The sequence below is a fragment of the Macrobrachium rosenbergii genome, chromosome 29, assembly GCF_040412425.1.
Source record: "Macrobrachium rosenbergii isolate ZJJX-2024 chromosome 29, ASM4041242v1, whole genome shotgun sequence".
Classification (NCBI taxonomy): domain Eukaryota; kingdom Metazoa; phylum Arthropoda; class Malacostraca; order Decapoda; family Palaemonidae; genus Macrobrachium; species Macrobrachium rosenbergii.
In genome coordinates this window covers 13,161,742-13,182,083 of record NC_089769.1, presented here as the reverse complement: position 1 = coordinate 13,182,083, position 20,342 = coordinate 13,161,742, and the positions used below count along the sequence as shown (strand labels likewise).

Below are 20,342 nucleotides of genomic sequence, written 5' to 3'. Positions count from 1 at the left end.
TAAAGAGATGAAAGAAACGAGAACTTCAAAGCGCCCATCACTTTCTTCAGTGGCGGAAGAAGAGGAGAGACTTCTTCACTAATTAAACCACATTGTCTTCTTTGATTAAGCCTCGGATGCTCCTCTGAAACGAAACCCAACAAGCTATGTATGTACCCAGAGAGCCACCTCGTCTCACATGGCTTCGCCAATCAACTGCAAACCAATCTCGATTCTCTTGAGCGAAAGTTTAATCTAATCCGCCTTAATCAGAGGATAAGCTTTAATTAATCTGAAGGACCTCCTCGTGACTTCTCGAGTAAGCGCCATCTCTTTCCGATTCGAAATCCGACGCCACTGGTAACTTTTCATTTCCTCGCCTAATTGCGCCTCTAAGTAAGTAAATAAATAAATAAACAAATAAATAAATAAATAAATAAATAAATAAATAAGGAAGGGAGGGAGGGAGGAAGGGAGGGAGGGAAGCAGGGAGGGAGTAGAACTTGACACCAAGAGAGTCACAGTCTTACCTCACAAAACGGAAAGGGAAAACACAGCAAAAATTAAGAAAATACGAGTATTAGGCATAAGAAAATACAAGTATGAGGAATAAGGAACAATACGGAAAAGAAAAACACTGTAAAAATTGCGAAAATGCGAGTATAAGGAATAGGTAAGGAAAAACCATAAAAATTAAGAGGATGCTAGTATAAGGAATAAGGAAAAGAAAAACACTAAAAATTAAGAAAATACGAGTATAAGGAATAAGAAATAGGAACATAAGGAATAACACGTAACTGAGCAATGAAGAAATATCACACGAGGTTAGAAACAACTAAGCAACCTAAGCCCAAAAGGGCTGTAACTTTCCAATACAAGCTGGTTTTTCAGTAGGCTATGTTAAAAAGCTTCCCACAAGATTAAGATGGACTTGAAAGAAAAAATGAATTTATCCATGTATGAATATAGCCTTATGTGCCAATAAACTGTAGAGCTGAATTTAAATATACCTTCTGTCATATGTATTACCAAACCGAAGACCCCAAAATCTTATAAATCACAATGTATACACAGTAGTACATACACAAAAGCGAAAGGAGAGAGAGAGAGAGAGAGAGAGAGAGAGAGAGAGAGAGAGAGAGAGAGAGCTTACAATATTACCTAATTTAGTTAAAAGGCGCGATAACGGATGCTAATCCCGTCCAATTTCATTCTACGCTGCTGAGAAAACTAAAGGAAAACCTTGAGATGTGGCAACGCGCCAGGCATGTACATCTTTCATTTGTGAAATGAAAGTCGAGGTCAGCATGATTTAAATCTCCATGTTCTGAAGCAATGAAACAGGTAACCCAGTCAAAACTGACAGTTAAAACACTCTCTCTCTCTCTCTCTCTCTCTCTCTCTCTCTCTCTCTCTCTCTCTCTCTCTCTCTGTCTTATTTCTTGAATTCAGTCCCGGAACGCCAACGGCGGGCAACGCACTTGACGTGACCTAGTCCAGGCATGAAAAAAAAAAAAAAAAAAAAGAGGGAAAACAGATGTAGGGTGAAAATTCCAGAGCTGAAACAAACAGCATACAGGGGAGAGCATAATCCGTAGATAAATGAACTGGACTAATTTTCCGCATCTTATGAGGGCATTTTAGTAAGTCACAGGCCTACTTGGCAGACCTAACTAATAGGGCATTATCAAGTTGTTTTACGTGAAAAGCAACCACAAACATATAGCAGGCTAGAAAACACTGGTATCATTGAAAAATGAGATTTAACCACTGGCTTTCAAGATCAAATCTGGTAAACCTGATTGTTTGGTATTTGCCATTGTAATCTATCAATATGGCCAAGATATCACAAATCTGGGACCTTGCCCTTTGATCTTTAACAATTGCCGTCTCAAAATATCTCTGCCTGTTCCTAAGAGCTCTTACCAGAAAACACAACCACCTATTTCCAAACTTTTGTTAGCTGGATGTAATAAAATGGTTAATTGTCAATTAGATTTTGAAGAGCTATGCCTGGCAAGATATTACTTCCAAACATGCAACTTTTAAAATGTGGCTTCGATAAGTGGTCTAAGAAAAGAAAACATATTTAAATGACTTAAATCACTTCAGCTCTACGGACAATACTAAACTAAACTTATGAAAACCGTAATTTTATTATTTATATATAGTACATTCAATTCTGGGAATAAAGAGTATTTTCTGAGAAAGGCTAAGGAGAGATATGAAAAGGTTATTAAAGAGCCACTAAAACAAAGCAAATTAATTCAAATACAAATCGTCAAGACTCATCACACAAGCAAAAGAGGACTGCCGTCATCACCTTTGCCTCTGTCTCTGATGACTGACAGACAAATAGAAAGAATATATTCATGTCTCGTAACCGTCAGACTAACACCAATAGGCTATAAAAATGGAAAAGTAAAAACCACAGTGGATATTTTTAAACAAATACAAACAAAGCCTCTCCCTCACTCCACAACACTGTTACATAAGCCAACTCCAAAACTTACGACCGACAACATCCAGGACAAACTACATCATCAACTTCGTGCCGTTGTTCCAGCGTCGATAAAACCATGAATTATATGCGGTGAAGTTATGTCAATATAATTACAACGTTGCTATTTTGGATCACCCTAATTTATTTTACAGACATGAAGCCAACGGGATAGGCATCCGCATGCCATTATCAAACCCCAATATTGAAGGGAAATTTTTCATTTGACAAAACTCACTATTATTTATTTAATATTATTATTCTGCTGGTGGGTGAAAGCTTTTTTGTAATTTTTACTTCTCTTCCCTGTTCATGCTCTGAAAGATTGTCATAATTTAATTATAACATTACCATTATTGAAAATATGACTTTTTGCTTTGCATAAATTTCTACTAAACACAACTAACATTATCCACAACTGAGACGTTTCCCCAATATATGGTAATTATCATCCACAAACTTATAATAATATCAGGTGTAAACAAACTCTATTTGTGTAAAGGCCAATGGAAAAGATACTGGTAGTTGCAAAGCTGATATGAAATAACGGACCTTGCAGTGCAATACTTGTTCTACCGCCATGTGTGTGTAATATAAACACACACACACACAAACACACACACACACATATATATATCTAATTTATTTATTACTACCACAGAGGACCAAGAATGATCTAAACAGAGAGAGAGAGAGAGAGAGAGAGAGAGAGAGAGAGAGAGAGAGAGAGAGAGAGAGAGAGAGAGAGAGAGAGAGCCCAACGCTTTGAAAAAAAAAAGGCAGCCCATAGAAAACCAATAAAAATGAAAAGAGAGAGGATTCCTAAGCTTTTCATCAGAGGGGAATAAAGTGACCGAACCGAGAAATCAACAGATATTTTGGGAAGGATTGCATGAGGACAATCGTTCACCGAGAGCATGGCAAACAAAGGCATCACAGCGTGCGTGTTTTTCGTACCAAGCAGAATTTCCAGTAATTTTCCAATCGATATATTTAACAACTAACGACTGACCTTTCTCTCTCTCTCTCTCTCTCTATATTATATATATATATATATATATATATATATATATATATATATATATATATATATATATATGTATATATATATATAAACAATATATATATATATTTATATATATACACACATACATATAATATATATATATATATACATATATAAATACAAAACTTGAACAGGCAAATTGTTGTGCATGAATACAATTAACAACAGGACCTCATTTAAATGAGGTCCTTCATTAAATAGATAATAAATATATATATAAATACATAAACTTGTATATATTATATATATATATATACAATAACAACAGGATATATTTATATATATATATATATATATATATATATATATATATATATATATATATTATATTCATACATACATACATACACACATTGTATGCCATTATCATCCATCTGTATTTCTTGTCACAGTGCATGTGGCATTCCTCACCGCGACGTCGAATGCAAACAGCCAAATCCCACATCCAAATACCTCATTAAACAGAGCCATGTTTGAAATTCCCAGCTGATAAGAGAAATCTCCAAACCAGACGAGTCTTGCTTTGTATATAATGTGTATAATATAGTAATTATACGAATTCAATGTACATACTGTATGTATATATATATATATATATATATATATATATATATATATATATATATATATATATATATATATATATATATATATATATAAATATTATTACTAAAAAACACAAAGCTTGGAAAGAAAAGTCTCCTCTTTTGAACCTTCCGTATCTCTGAGGTCCTCTGTGGTAGTAATAAATAAATAAATAAATATATAAATAAATATATGTGTGTGCGTGTGTGTAATATACACACATGGTGGCAGAACAAGTATTGCACTCCAAGGTCCGTGGTTTAATATCAGCTTTCCACCTACCAGTCGACCCAGCTATGAACGGGTTACTGGAATCAAGAAAAAGTAAATAGAGATATCAACCTCATTCCTAAATACTTGTTGAAAACTGGGCCCTATTTTCTGATGCCTATCCCCCACCCCAATGAAAAACAAAAGGATTGTTTGGTTAATGAATATGTGTATATGTATATACATATAAAATATATACATACATAAATATATATATATATATATATATATATATATATACATACAATCAACTGGTAACTTTTTACCAGATACGTGGTCAAGTCGGCAATCTGACCTCGTTCTGATTACTCCTGATGTGGGTTCGATTCCCGCTCCCGAAAATCAGAATTATTTCATATATCTTGGATTCGGATCTAATGCTTTGTGGTAACAAGCGTATGCAAAAATTGAGAAGAATTCGATAAGTTAAGAGGTCATAGTTGCTATTACAATTAAATATATGTGTATACTGTATCCACACACACAACATATATATATATATATATATATATATACACACATATATATATATATATACACACTAACACACAGACAGACACACACACACACACACACACTCCCAAAGCCCTTTCCTCCTTAGACGAGAGGCGCCAGAGGGGAAGAGCCTTTCAGTCCCCAGTAAGTGCTTCGAGATGAGACTGTTAACCTCCATGCCCTTTTCTTGACACCCTGCTGAGGATGGTGGCCATCGTGCCAGTATAAATAACTTTGAAAGACATCCATTCAAAATAAGATATATGGTAATCTACTTCACTCAACGCTCTCTGTCTGCAAATGCACACTTTAGTTCGGTTATCTAAAATGACATGCTCTTAAGAAAAATCCCGTTATGGCTGCATACCAGTAATCAATTTAACGCCTCCCAACCCATAAAAAAGAACTACCAAGAAACAAGGTTCCGAAGTCATCTTTATCCACAAGGTCATTAATGACATTAGCAATTACCATGACCCAAGAGGTCGTCGATGCTCTTGATGGGCAATAGAGAATCTTCAATTCTAGTTTTACTCTTTTTTTCTGTTGTGCTCAGTTGATTCCTTTTACTCATCTCTTAGTCTATACAAATATCTAGTGAATGTTTACGAGTATTCTTTTTTAATTGGCATTAAAAGAAATTGATTCTCTATCAACGTATATCCCATTTAAAAAGTTACGATCAGCATTCGTGTACAAGAATTTTTGTGAGTAAAACTGGAAAATCGATAATGATTTTATTCACCACTTAACTTGGATTGATGAAGTTATCATTTTACCCTCAAATGAGGAAGTGCTTCAGTTCTATTTCATCAGTTAAAATGAGGATGTTCACGTTTTAAAAACACTAACCTAAAGTTGTTGCAAAGCTGATGGGTCTGTTTCCTCTATTCTTCATTTGCTGAGATTAGTTTTCTCTCGTTTTATTACAGGAAGATTAAATACCATCTATTTCAATTAGTGACCGCAAGACAGTGCCAAGTGAATTAAGTGACTTGGAATTTGAACGTTAAATACAAGTATAAACAAGTAAAAAATGCGCCGAAGTTTCTTCGGCTCAATCGAGTTTTCTGTACAGCTTATAATGCTGTATGAAACTCTCAGCCGCTGCCCATGAAACTTTTAGCGACGGCTCGGTGGTGGCCTGTGTTTGGCATCTACAGCGGTGCCAGACGCACGATCATGGCTAACTTTAACCTTATTAAAATAAAATAAAAAACTACTGAGGTTAGAGGGCTGCAATCTGGTATGTTTGATGATTGGAAGGTGGATGATCAACATACCAATTTGCAGCCCTCTAGCCTCAGTAGTTTTAGACATTTCTAGGCGGACAGAAAGAATATGGACGGACAGACAGCCATCTTAGTAGTTTTCTTTTACAGACAACTAAAAGTTGAAATAAGGCAAATTTTCAACGTCAAATTATTTGCCTTTTTTACTTGAAAATATCAGAAACGAACCAATGAAGATAAAATCTTAATCACTCCCGGAAGTCAAGTTGACCATCACGCAAGTGCAGGAATTCAGGCATCCCATCAACCGAACATTTCATTAACTCTCTGGTATTCATCAGCGCACTTCCTTTTTGATATTTAAAAATAATAAAGTGAACAACCTTTAACAAATGTAACAAACGAACTTAAAACCAAAACAAAGTGGCATGGCATATAAACATAAGCATGCAAAACTTATTTTATGGCAATCTCTCTCTTTTTCATTTGCAAAACTCCATATTTTTTTTTTTATCTTCCTCTCGTTCTCTTCCATATTTTTTACCATCTCTCGTTCTCTTCCATATTTTTTTACCATTTTTTCTCGTTCTCTTCCATATTTTTTTACCATATTTTTTTACCATCTCTCGTTCTCTTCCATATTTTTTTTTTTACCATTTCTCGTTCTCTTCCATATTTTTTTTTACCATTTCTCGTTCTCTTCCATATTTTTTTTACCATTTCTCGTTCTCTTCCATATTTTTTTTTACCATTTCTCGTTCTCTTCCATATTTTTTTTACCATTTCTCGTTCTCTTCCATATTTTTTTTTTACCATTTCTCGTTCTCTTCCATATTTTTTTTTTACCATTTCTCGTTCTCTTCCATATTTTTTTACCATATCTCGTTCTCGTCCATATTTTTTTTTTACCATTTCTCGTTCTCTTCCATATTTTTTTACCATTTTTTTTTTTTTTCTCGTTTCTTCATATTTTTTTACCATTTCTCGTTCTCTTATATTTTTTACCATTTCTCGTTTCTTCCATATTTTTTTTTTTACCATTTCTCGTTCTCTTCCATATTTTTTTACCATCTCTCGTTCTCTTCCATATTTTTTTACCATTTCTCGTTCTCTTCCATATTTTTTTACCATTTCTCGTTCTCTTCCATATTTTTTTACCATTTCTCGTTCTCTTCCATATTTTTTTACCATCTCTCCATATTTTTTTTTTCTCGTTCCATATTTTTTTACCATTTCTCGTTCTCTTCCATATATTTTTTTACCATCTCTCGTTCTCTTCCATATTTTTTTACCATTTCTCGTTCTCTTCCATATTTTTTTACCATTTCTCGTTCTCCATATTTTTTCCATATTTTTTTATTTTTTTACCATTTCTCGTTCTCTTCCCATTTTTTTTTTTCTCGTTCTCTTCCATATTTTTTTTTACCATCCATATTTTTTTACCATTTCTCGTTCTCTTCCATATTTTTTTTTCTCGTTCTCGTTCTCTTCCATATTTTTTTACCATTTCTCGTTCTCTTCCATATTTTTTTTACCATTTCTCGTTCTCTTCCATATTTTTTTACCATCTCTCGTTCTCTTCCATATTTTTTTTTTTACCATTTCTCGTTCTCTTCCATATTTTTTTACCATTTCTCGTTCTCTTCCATATTTTTTTTTACCATCTTCCATATTTTTTCGTTCTCTTCCATATTTTTTTACCATCATATTTTTTTCTCGTTCTCTTCCATATATTTTTTTTACCATCTCTCGTTCTCTTCCATATTTTTTACCATCTCTCGTTCTCTTCCATATTTTTTTTACCACCTCTCGTTCTCTTCCATATATCTTTTTACCATCTCTCGTTCTCTTGATAGTTTTTTACCATCTCTCGTTCTCTCCCATATTTTTACCATCCCTCGTTCTCTTCCTTATTTTTTTACCATCTCTCTTTCCCTTCCATATCTTTTTACCATCTCTCGTTCCCTTCCATATCTTTTTACCATCTCTCGTTCTCTTCCATGTTTTTTTACTATCTCTCGTTCCCTTCCATATCTTTTTACCATCTCTCGTTCTCTTCCATATTTTTTACCATCTCTCGTTCTCTTCCATATTTTTTTACCATCTCTCGTTCTTTTCCATGTTTTTTCACCATATCTCGCTCTATTCCATATTTTTTCACCTTCTCTCGTTCTCTTCCATATCTTTTTTATTTTTTTGCTATGACCTATCCCTCCAACAGGTGACCACTGCTTGCTCTGTCCCACTTGAGCTAAGCCAGCACAATAAGTGTGGTCAGAATAAGTTGTCTCGGTGCCAGCAAGGGCTTTTGTTAAGCGAACAGTCCATATGAAAGAAAACTCACCTCACCCTATTTCTGCTTTCGTCCTTTAGGCTGAGAGCAAAACTTTAACAATAAATTCATTTAGTTCTAAGAGGGGCTGTAAAACTTTACATAGGAATGACACATTAACAAAATTTCTATTATTATTACCTACCACTAAAAATAGTGTTAGTACTAGAAAACATCCACTGGGGATATTTAGGTATTTATTTTACAGGTTTTTTGGTGGCTTTACCCTATGACAAATAAAAAAGCAGCTTCCTACACATCAGGCAGGTTATGTTATTAAATGTTTTATAAATGCTTTACAACCTACACGTACTGATAAACACACAAATGCCTAACAATAAAGCTCCCATTTTGAGCGAAAAAATATTTTCAACACCTGATAATCGCCAACGCCTTTTGTATGCCTAAGTCCAGGGCACAAATATACCTTGTTCAAATTTAAACAAGTTCCCTTCCCACAACGCGAGAGCCGGTGATAAAGTTACAGCAAAGTATATAATTCTAATAACTTTCACTTCTGAACTACTTTGTACACTTACGAATATATAAGCAAGAACCTTATCTTTATTAGGCTTCTCTCTCTCTCTCTCTCTCTCTCTCTCTCTCTCTCTCTCTCTCTCTCTCTCTCTCTCTCTCTCTCTCTCTCTGACTGTCTATATCATCGTTACGACGCACAAGCAGTAACGGGATGTTCCACCACAAAATATATTAGTCGCTGATATTCCCTTGGTAAACATTAAATACGAAATAAACAAATGTAAGACATAAAAAGTAATGGATGTGCAAAAACTAACAGTTTGAAAACAATAATCCCCGCCCTTAAATATTTCATACTCTTATCAGTATCATTATACAGATGATGAACCCTATTCATAAGGGACAAGTCCACAAGAGCCACTGACTTAAAATTCAAGCTTCCAAAGATATGGTGTTCACTTCAGAGTAACAGAAGGTACTAAGAAATACAGAAAGAAGAGATCAGTTATTAAAAACAACTTACAAATGAATCAATAAGCAGATAAAAATGTTAGTAAATTATAAAATACAAGGAGAATGGCGTTAGAGCAGTAATGCATTGCATCTTCCCTTGAAATCAACCATTTGCTTCCATAACTCACCTCAGGAATTAATGCCTCCTATAAAGTTACATCTTACGCACACACACACACACATGCACAAACAATTCCATATGAGAAAGCTGCCAAGCCCTTCCGATTAAACGTCATTGTCTCTTTGATAAGCTTTTCACTTTAGACCAGGTTAGCCTTAAAATCCTTAAGAATTAAAGCAGTCTCTCTCAAGCAACAAGAGATCCGATGAAAATACTGAGGAATCAACGCAACTGGCTGCGAGTTGGCGTGCATTATACAGACAACTAGCATGAGCATCATGTCTTCACAGGCACGCATTCCGCAGACAACTAGTATGAACGTCATGTCTTCACGGGAACGCACTCCACAGGCAACTAGCATTGGCGTCATGTCTTCACAGGCACGCACTCCACGTACAACTAGCATGGGCGTCATGTCCTCTCAGGCACGCACTCCACGGGCAACTAGCAAGGGCGTCATGTCTTCTCAGGCACGCACTCCACAGGCAACTAGCATGGGTGTCATGTCTTCGCAGGCACGCACTCCACGTACAACTAGCATGGGCGTCATGTCCTTTCAGGCACGTACTCCACGGGCAACTAGCAAGGGCGTCATGTCTTCTCAAGCATGCACTCCACGTACAACTAGCATGGGCGTCATGTCTTCTCAGGCACACACTCCACGGGCAACTAGCAAGGGCGTCATGTCTTCAAAGGCATGCACTCCACGTACAACCAGCATGGGCGTCATGTCCTCTCAGCAGGCACATGTCTTCTCCACGGGCAACTAGCATGGGTGTCATGTCTTCGCAGGCATGCACTCCACGGACAACCAGCATAGGGCGTCATGTCTTCTCAGGCACGCACTCCACGGCACGTCTTCGCACACGCACACCACAGACAACTAGCATGGATGTCATGTCTTCACAGGTTCCACAGACAACTTGCATGGACGTCATGTCTTCACAGGCACGCACTCCACAGGCAATTAGCATGGGCGTCATGTCTTTGCAGACACGCACTCCACAGACAACTAGCATGGGTGTCATGTCTCCACAGGCACGCACTCCACAGACAACTAGCATGGGTGTCATGTCTCCACAGACACGCACTCCACAGACAACTAGCATGGGTGTCATGTCTTCGCAGGCACGCACTCCACAGACAACTAGCATGGGTGTCATGTCTCCACAGGCACGCACTCCACAGATAACTAGCATGGGTGTCATGTCTCCACAGGCACGCACTCCACAGACAACTAGCATGGGTGTCATGTCTTCGCAGGCACACACTCCACAGACAACTAGCATGGGTGTCATGCCTCCACAGGCACGCACTCCACAGACAACTAGCATGGGTGTCATGTCTCCACAGGCACGCACTCCACAGACAACTAGCATGGGTGTCATGTCTTCGCAGGCACACACTCCACAGACAACTAGCATGGGTGTCATGCCTCCACAGGCACGCACTCCACAGACAACTAGCATGGGTGTCATGTCTCCACAGGCACGCACTCCACAGACAACTAGCATGGGTGTCATGTCTCCACAGGCACGCACTCCACAGACAACTAGCATGGGTGTCATGTCTCCACAGGCACGCACTCCACAGATAACTAGCATGGGTGTCATGTCTCCAGGCAGGCACGCACTCCACAGACAACTAGCATGGGTGTCATGTCTTCGCAGGCACGCACACTCCACAGACAACTAGCATGGTTGTCATGCCTCCATGGCACGCAAGTACTCCACAGACAACTAGCAAGTGTCATGTCTCTCACAGGCATGCATTCCACAGACAACTAGCATGGGTGTCATGTCTTCGCAGGCATGCACTCCACAGACAACTAGCATGGGTGTCATGTCTCCACAGGCACGCACTCCACAGGCACCTAGCATGGGTGTCATGTCTCACAGGCACGCACTCCACAGACAACTAGCATGAACATGGGTGTCACAGACCTGCATTCCACAGACAACCAGCATGAGCGTCATGTCTTCACAGGCATTCCACAGGCACTAGCATGGGTGTCATGTCTCCACAGGCATGCACTCCACAGACAACTGGCATGGGTGTCATGTCTTCGCAGGCACGCACTCCACAGACAACTAGCATGGACGTTATGTCCACAGCTAACTAGCATGGGCGCCACTTCAAGGCATGCATTCCACGGACAACTAGCGCTGCGAGTTGGCATGCATTCCACAGACAACTAGCATGAGCATCATGTTTTCACAGGCAAGTATTCCACAGGCAACTAGCAAGAGCATCATGTTCTCACAGGCATGCATTCCACAGACAACTAGCATGAGCATCATGTCTTCGCAGGCATGCACTCCACAGACAACTAGCATGGGTATCATGTCTTCACAGGCACGCATTCCACAGGCACCTAGCATGGGCATCATGTCTTCACAGGCACGCAATCCACAGACAACTAGCATGAACATCATGTTTTCACAGACCTGCATTCCACAGACAACCAGCATGAGCGTCATGTCTTCACAGGCATTCCACAGGCACCTAGCATGGGCATCATGTCTTCACAGGCATGCATTCCACAGACAACTAGCATGGGCGTCATGTCTTCACAGGCATGCACGCAACTAGCCGTCATGTCTTCGCAGGCACGCACTTCACAGGCAACTAGCATGGTGTTGTCTTCACAGGCACACATTCCACAGACAACTAGCATGGATGCCATGTCTTCTTCCACAGGCATGCATTCAGGCACGCACTCCACAGGACAACTAGCATGGGCGTCATGTCTTCGCAGGCACGCACTTCACAGGCAACTAGCATGGGCGTCATGTCTTCACAGGCACGCATTCCACAGACAACTAGCATGGATGCCATGTCTTCACAGGCATGCAATCCACAGACAACTAGCATGGACGTCATGTCTTCACAGGCACGCACTCCACAGGCAACTAGCGTCATGTCTTCACAGGCACGCATTCCACAGACAACTAGCATGGGCGTCATGTCTTCACAGGCATGCATTCCACGGACAACTAGCATGGGCCATGTCTTCAGGCATGCATTCCACAGACAACTAGCATGGACGCATGTCTTCACAGGCACGCACTCCACAGGCAGCATGGGCGTCATGTCTTCACAGGCATGCAATCCACGGACAACTAGCATGGGCGTCATGTCTTCACAGGCATGCAATCCACAGACAAACAATGTCTTCACAGGCAGCATCCACAGGCAACTAGCGTCATGTCTTCACAGGCATGCAATTCCACAGACAACTAGCATGGGCGCCATGTCTTCACAGGCATGCATTCCACAGACAACTAGCATGGACGTCATGTCTTCAGGCACGCACTTCACAGGCAAGCATGGGCGTCATGTCTTCACAGGCACGCATTCCACAGACAACTAGCATGGATGCCATGTCTTCACAGGCATGCAATCCACAGACAACTAGCATGGACGTCATGTCTCACAGGCACGCACTCCACAGGCAACCAGCGCCATGTCTTCACAGGCACGCATTCACAGGCAACTAGCATGGATGCCGTCTTCACATGTCTTCCACAGACAACTAGCATGGATGCCAGTCTTCACAGGCATTCCACAGACAACTAGCATGGGCGTCATGTCTTCACAGGCACGCACTCCACAGGCAACTAGCGCATGTCTTCACAGGCACCATTCCAAACAACTAGCATGGATGTCATGTCTTCACAGGCACGCATTCCACAGACAACTAGCATGGATGCCATGTCTTCACAGGCATGCAATCCACAGACAACTAGCATGGACGTCATGTCTTCACAGGCACGCACTCCACAGGCAACTAGCGTCATGTCTTCACAGGCACGCATTCCACAGACAACTAGCATGGATGCCATGTCTTCACAGGCACGCATTCCACAGACAACTAGCATGGATGCCATGTCTTCACAGGCACGCATTCCACAGACAACTAGCATGGATGCCATGTCTTCACAGGCATGCAATCCACGGACAACTAGCATGGACGCATGTCTTCACAGGCACGCACTCAACTAGCATCATGTCTTCACAGGCACGCACTTCCACAGACAACTAGCATGGGCGTCATGTCTTCACAGGCATGCATTCCACGGACAACTAGCATGGGCGTCATGTCTTCGCAGGCACGCACTCCACAGACAACTAGCATGGGCGTCATGTCTTCACAGGCATGCATTCCACAGACAACTAGCATGGACGTCATGTCTTCACAGGCATGCAATCCACAGACAACTAGCATGGACGTCATGTCTTCACAGGCACGCACTTCACAGGCAACTAGCGTCATGTCTTCACAGGCACGCATTCCACGGACAACTAGCATGGGCGTCATGTCTTCGCAGGCATGCACTCCACAAACAACTAGCATGGGCGTCATGTCTTCACAGGCATGCATTCCACAGACAACTAGCATGGACGCATCATGTCTTCACAGGCATGCAATCCACAGACAACTAGCATGGACGTCATGTCTTCACAGGCACGCACTCCACAGGCAACTAGCGTCATGTCTTCACAGGCACGCATTCCACAGACAACTAGCATGGGCGTCATGTCTTCACAGGCATGCATTCCACGGACAACTAGCATGGGCGTCATGTCTTCACAGGCATGCATTCCACAGACAACTAGCATGGACGCCATGTCTTCACAGGCATGCAATCCACAGACAACTAGCATGGACGCCATGTCTTCACAGGCATGCAATCCACAGACAACTAGCATGGGCGTCATGTCTTCACAGGCATGCATTCCACAGACAACTAGCATGGGCGTCATGTCTTCACAGGCATGCATTCCACGGACAACTAGCATGGGCGTCATGTCTTCGCAGGCATGCACTCCACAAACAACTAGCATGGGCGTCATGTCTTCACAGGCATGCATTCCACAGACAACTAGCATGGACGCCATGTCTTCACAGGCATGCAATCCACAGACAACTAGCATGGACGTCATGTCTTCACAGGCACGCACTCCACAGGCAACTAGCGTCATGTCTTCACAGGCACGCATTCCACAGACAACTAGCATGGGCGTCATGTCTTCACGGGCACGCACTCCACAGACCACTAGCATGGGCTTCATGTCTTCACAGGCACGCATTCCACAGGCAACTAGCATGGACGTCATGTCTTCACAGACGTCACGAAAAGGCCAGTACACTGCGCCGCAGATACGTCAACTTTAAGTCAAGTGAATCAGTTACAGGAATTAGAAATTCAGTTATTGGAATGGGAAATTTGATGTTGGAATCTGAAATTCAGGTTCTGAAATTTAAAAAAAACTCGATCGATTTTTCCACAAAAAAAATATCCAGTCCCTGGGACTATAATTGCATTATTGTAATCTAGTTATTGAAAAAGTTCATTAAATCACCAAAACAAAAATTTCAGTCACATGAACAGATTTTTCATCTGGAGAACAGATTCTGATAGCAAGAAATCCAATCAATGCCAGATGAATTCGAGTCAACTTGAAAAACGATTTTCAATCGATAAAAGGGGAAATATGTTCAATTAAAAAAATGATGCTACTGAATGTAAAATGTAATTTTCCTGAAGATGAGAAATATAGTTGCTGGAATAAATATCTGATATCCTTAATATTTTATACGATTGCCGGAGGACGAAATTTCACTTACACAGATGTATGTTCATTTTTTGGAACACGGTTTACTCAAGGGACAAGTATTATTCACGACTATGGAATATAGACGGAAAAATCACTTCTATAAAGAAGAAATGCAGTTAATATAAATAAAACACTCAAAAAAGAAGAAATTAATTCGCTTAAAGATCACTTCCAGGTACTCGAGGAATAAATCAATTTATTAGAAGCACTCAAGTTGGAAATTCATCACTGCAAGACGAAACACATTTGCTTAAAAGTGAAAACCAATCCTACCACAAAATTCAATCAGAGAGCTTAAAGAAGTCCAATTACCTGGCAAAAAAAAAAAATAAAATAAAAAAAATAAAAAATCCACTCCACATAAGAAATGTGGCCTCTGGAAGAACATCTGTAGTTGCTGGGGAAAATTCTGTCATCAGAAGAAAAACCTCGTTTCCTAAAATCGTATCCGCTCATTACAAGATTGGAATCATATTCAGTAAAGGGAAAATTCGTTCAAAGAAAGATATATCAACTCCGTATCATAACCACGATTTTTTTCAAAAGAAGGAACTGATACTGGTTATTTTCCTTACCTCTTCTTATCGGCTAAGGGTTAGGAAAATAATTAAAAAGGACTTCGCTCATGTAACCAAGAGAGTAATTTTCATATAAAACTTATAATTAATCGATATGTCTATATATACACATTATATATATATACACACATATATATATATATCATAAAATTCACGTAAAAAGGTGAGTGAAAACAGGGACTTTGAACAAATACTTTTGTAGTTTATTCTACATTTTCAAGTTCAAGAGTGTGAACTTGAAAATACAGAATAAACTACGAAAGTACTTTTTCAAAGTCCTTGTTTTCACTCACCTTTTACGTGGATTTTATTATACTCTCAAGCACGTGCTACACTGAGATTTATATATATATATATATATATATATATATATATATATATATATATATATATATATATATATATATATATATATATATATATATATATATGATATATATATACACAGTATATATATATATTGGTATGAAGATTATATATACTTACAACCACACAAAAATTGATTAATGTGAATGGAGGCCCTGCCTAAACTAAAGCGTTATGCTCCTAATTCTTACACTATACCATAGGACTAATATTTCAACTGTTAGAATGTGGTAAGTAATCATGTAAGGTATAATGATACTTACACACTTTAAAAACGACCTTCTAAGTTATTATTACTATTGGTATTTACCAATGCCACACATTCATAAGGAACGAGTATACAGTCATTGCTAAGCCCCTAAGAAACAGGATAAGCTTACGCGAAAATGAGAGAACAGTGAAAGGAAAAAATGGTAAAACGCAGATAAATACGTTACAGAACAAACACCCATTGCAATGAACTTATAAGCAACACTCATAGTATCTTGAGTCTTGAAATGGGGAAACAAAATCCACAGTTATGTACGGGTACATTTTTAAACATATGTACCCACACACATAACTGTGGATTTGTTTCTCCAATAACTTTCATATTCACCAAACTAATATCAAAATAACAAGCACACGAGATCTCTCACCAACAAAAGGACACTCTAACACTCACAAACCTGGTCAGCAGCTTTCGCCTACTTTATTGGCCAGGTGAGGAGGCTCTCCAGTCATTATTCGAAGAAATGTTTAGACTGCAAGAGCTGTCGGGACTCGGACAGAGATAGCAAAAATCAATAAGCGAGGTGTGGGAGGGGAGATGACTGAGAGAGTGAGTTTCCTTTGTCCCCCTCCCTCCTTACCCCCTATTCCACAAAGGTCAAGGGTCGTTTTGCTTGCGGTGATTTTTTTCCCCAACGTCCGTCCGTTCGTCTGTTCATGCGTCCGCAATCAAGGTCAGGCAATTACGAGCATAAAGGCAATTTTGTTTAGTATTTTTTTTTTTCCTTAACGTCTCTTCATCAGATCGTTCGTTACTTCGTAGCCAAGGTCGTCCAACTAAGCATTAGACAAAATGATGTAAAATATCTTTCTTGCCCTCCAGCGTATCCGAATACAACCGCAGTCGCCCTAATAAGGATGACTTCTTGCCTTTGCAACATGGTTTTCAATACGTTATTGCAGTTTCAAACTACTTTTTCATATATATGTTTTCTAAGGGGTGAATAAATAAAGAATATTTCGAAAGGTTGGCACTTGTTGATTCATAATTCCAACCAGCCATGGAAATCTAGGAATCCCCTTCTGCTTGTAGGAAAACAAATGACGGATTTGCATGAAATTTCAACGAGGAATATATAAATAGAAATTCAACCCAAAACCATTTAAAAAAGACATTTTGATTTTTTAAATGCTAACAGTAGTATCCACATTTTAATATTACAAAAAAAGGAATGGGTGACGTAGTTAATTTCCTATACACTATATGGTAGGTTAATTGCATCACTGACATTTTCCGATTCTCTTAATGACTGTCCTGAGGATTGTTCTTAATTAAATGAAAGTCCAAATTAGATCACGACAAAGTTAAATTACTGTTAGTCCAAATTCGTGTTCTGTAAAAGACAACTACTGAGATGGCTATTGGTCTGTCCGTCCGCAATTTTTCTGTCCGCCCTCGGATCTTATGAATACTGAGGCTAGAGAGCTGCAAATTGGTATGTTGATCATCCACCCACCAATCATCAAACATACCAAATTGCAGCCCTCTAGCCTCAGCAGTTTTGATTTTATTTAAGGTTAAGGTTAGCTATGATTGTGCGTCTGGCACCGCTATATGTACCAACAACACAGGCCACCACCGAGCCGTGGCTGAAAGTTTCATGGACCACGGCAGAGTGTTTCATGGACCGTAGATGAGAGTTTCATACAGCATTATACGCTGTGCAGAAAACTAGACTGCACGATTTATACGAGCACTGGCTGTTGTCTTAACTAGTTAAGGAAATGTAACACAGTCCAGAATTCCAGATGAAAGCGAAACTGCATGAATTATAGAAAACCTACGACCTCCTGCAGCCCGAGAGAGATGTCATGTCGGCAATGCCTGTTATCTACGCAGATGACGGCATTCACGTCACATGCTTCAGATGTTTCGTTCTAACAACACAGGAACACTGTCCTCTGGCCTGGGTGTCAGCAGCACCCCAGGATCCTCATCTTTAAGACAAGATTGCTCCGAGCGACGGCTTCCTTTTCTCCCACCAAATATTACTTAGAACATCGAGGGACATATCTGCTTGACTATCTTGCTTGTAAATTTCATTTCAGGTGGAAACTTCTGGCATTCGCGCCAAAGTTAGTTTGCGCTTGTTAGCCAGTTGGCAGAATCAACAGCCATTTACTGGTGAGGGACCAGGTTGTCACTGTGTTATCAATATGAGAGTGATACTGGTACTGACTCTGTCCTTTTACTGAATATGACAGTGATACTGATGCTGATACTGACTCTGTCCTTTTACTGAATATGACAGTGACACTGATGCTGAGAATGATACTGATTCTCTCCTTTTACTGAATATGACAGTGACACTGATGCTGATACCGATACTGACTGTCCATTTCCTGGTGAGGGACCAGGTTGTCACAATGTTATGAATATGACAATGATACTGATATACTGACTCTGTAAAGCAGAATCATATGCTGCCTCGCCTTTCTTTTGTCTCACTTCTCAATCAGTGTATTTTACAGATGGCAAACATTTGACTTACTTTTTTTTTTATTTCTAAAGAAGAGTAAACATTTCATTCAATTAATCTTTAATGCTGTTATTTGTTATGTTTTAATATACTCACCTTTACTTGTTACTTGGCTCAGATTTTTCCAGTCTCTTACACATGGACATTACATTGTTTTTTTTTTCTTTTTTACAAAGTTATTGGACTTCTTGACTTGTTCCGTATTAAAGTGAGCATATCAGTAATAACAATAATAATACACAGCTACACGCATCAAGGTTTTCGAGAACAACCTGGGCTGAGAAATTCAAGGTATTGTGATGCAAGCCCAGCAGTAAATAGCCATTTTCCCCTGTCAGGGAGAATGAAACGGGAAACCAGATACATTCATTTCGGAATAATGCAACTCATAATTAGCTACTGAAATGACAAAAGGTCACATTCTGTGCATTACTTCCAATCAACGTTCAATAGACATGCGATCACATAGTCTATTTCTCTCTCTTTCTCTGCAGTTCTGTCTTATTTGCATTTTTTTTTTTTTTTGCTAATAGTAAAATGGTTTTTTTTCGCAGCTTCCAATACTACTCTATTATTCATCTAGAGCTTAATTTCGGCATACGTAAAAGGTTTAACTGTCGGGGCATATATAACACCCAAAAAGGTCTTTTTTTCTTTCGAAATTAATATATATATATATATATATATATATATATATATATATATATATATATATATATATATATATATGAGAGAGAGAGAGAGAGAGAGAGAGAGAGAGAGATCCATGAATAAACAGACAATCTGTATATTTACACCTGCATGACTACGGCACTTTTGAACAAAGGACAAATCCACAGACGTTTTCCTTTTAACACGGAAACTCCAGAAGGCGATCTCCTCCTACTGACACGAATTCCTTACCAGGGACGGGTTGCAGGCCTCACTCGGGTTCGCTTTCTGTGTACAAATAAATAAACTTCCGAAACCAACGGTAAAATTCTGTCCTCTCTGTAGGTTGGCACTTTACACACAAAGGCATGATCAGGAATGATACCCTTCAGTCTACATGAAATGCTAAAGGGTTAAGATGCACACAAATTACCAGGTCATGTGTGATTAGTAGAAATACAAAGATAAAAAGGTGCACGGACACTTATACAGAAACATAAACTATCAAGAATGCGAACTAATCATGGACTTTGCTTAAATACTTGAAAATATTTAAAAAAAATAAAAGGTGCTCAGTACAAAGTACTAAGCATGAATATGAGAGCGTTGCATCGATTTAACACTCACCAAAGCTATATCAACTCTCACTAAACGAGACGGTATTCTCATTATATCCTTAACAAAGAGTAATCAAATCAACTGATGTCTTCAGTATGTACACAAAGATAAGCCACCATTAATTTGAAATTCGGGTCAAAGCTTCGTAATCAAGACAAAAAATAACTAAAAAATGCGCCGAAGTTTC

General features: G+C 39.2%; 4 protein-coding genes across 25 annotated transcripts in view; 3 read left to right on the top strand and 1 right to left on the bottom strand.

Moving 5' to 3' along the window:
* Nucleotides 1-20,342, bottom strand: part of LOC136854603 (uncharacterized) — a 671,913-nt gene that overhangs the window by 500,367 nt on the left and 151,204 nt on the right. The gene's annotated exons all lie outside the window — the stretch shown is intronic.
* Nucleotides 9,840-10,340, top strand: LOC136854358 (salivary glue protein Sgs-3-like). Its single transcript, XM_067130656.1, has one exon. It carries the CDS (start codon nt 9,840-9,842, stop codon nt 10,338-10,340), a length of 501 nt encoding a protein of 166 aa, XP_066986757.1.
* On the top strand, nt 10,342-11,265 carry LOC136854356 (daxx-like protein). The gene has a single exon (XM_067130655.1). The coding sequence runs from the start codon at nt 10,342-10,344 to the stop codon at nt 11,263-11,265; it is 924 nt and encodes a 307-aa protein (XP_066986756.1).
* Nucleotides 13,982-14,749, top strand: LOC136854355 (uncharacterized). The gene has a single exon (XM_067130654.1). It carries the CDS (start codon nt 13,982-13,984, stop codon nt 14,747-14,749), a length of 768 nt encoding a protein of 255 aa, XP_066986755.1.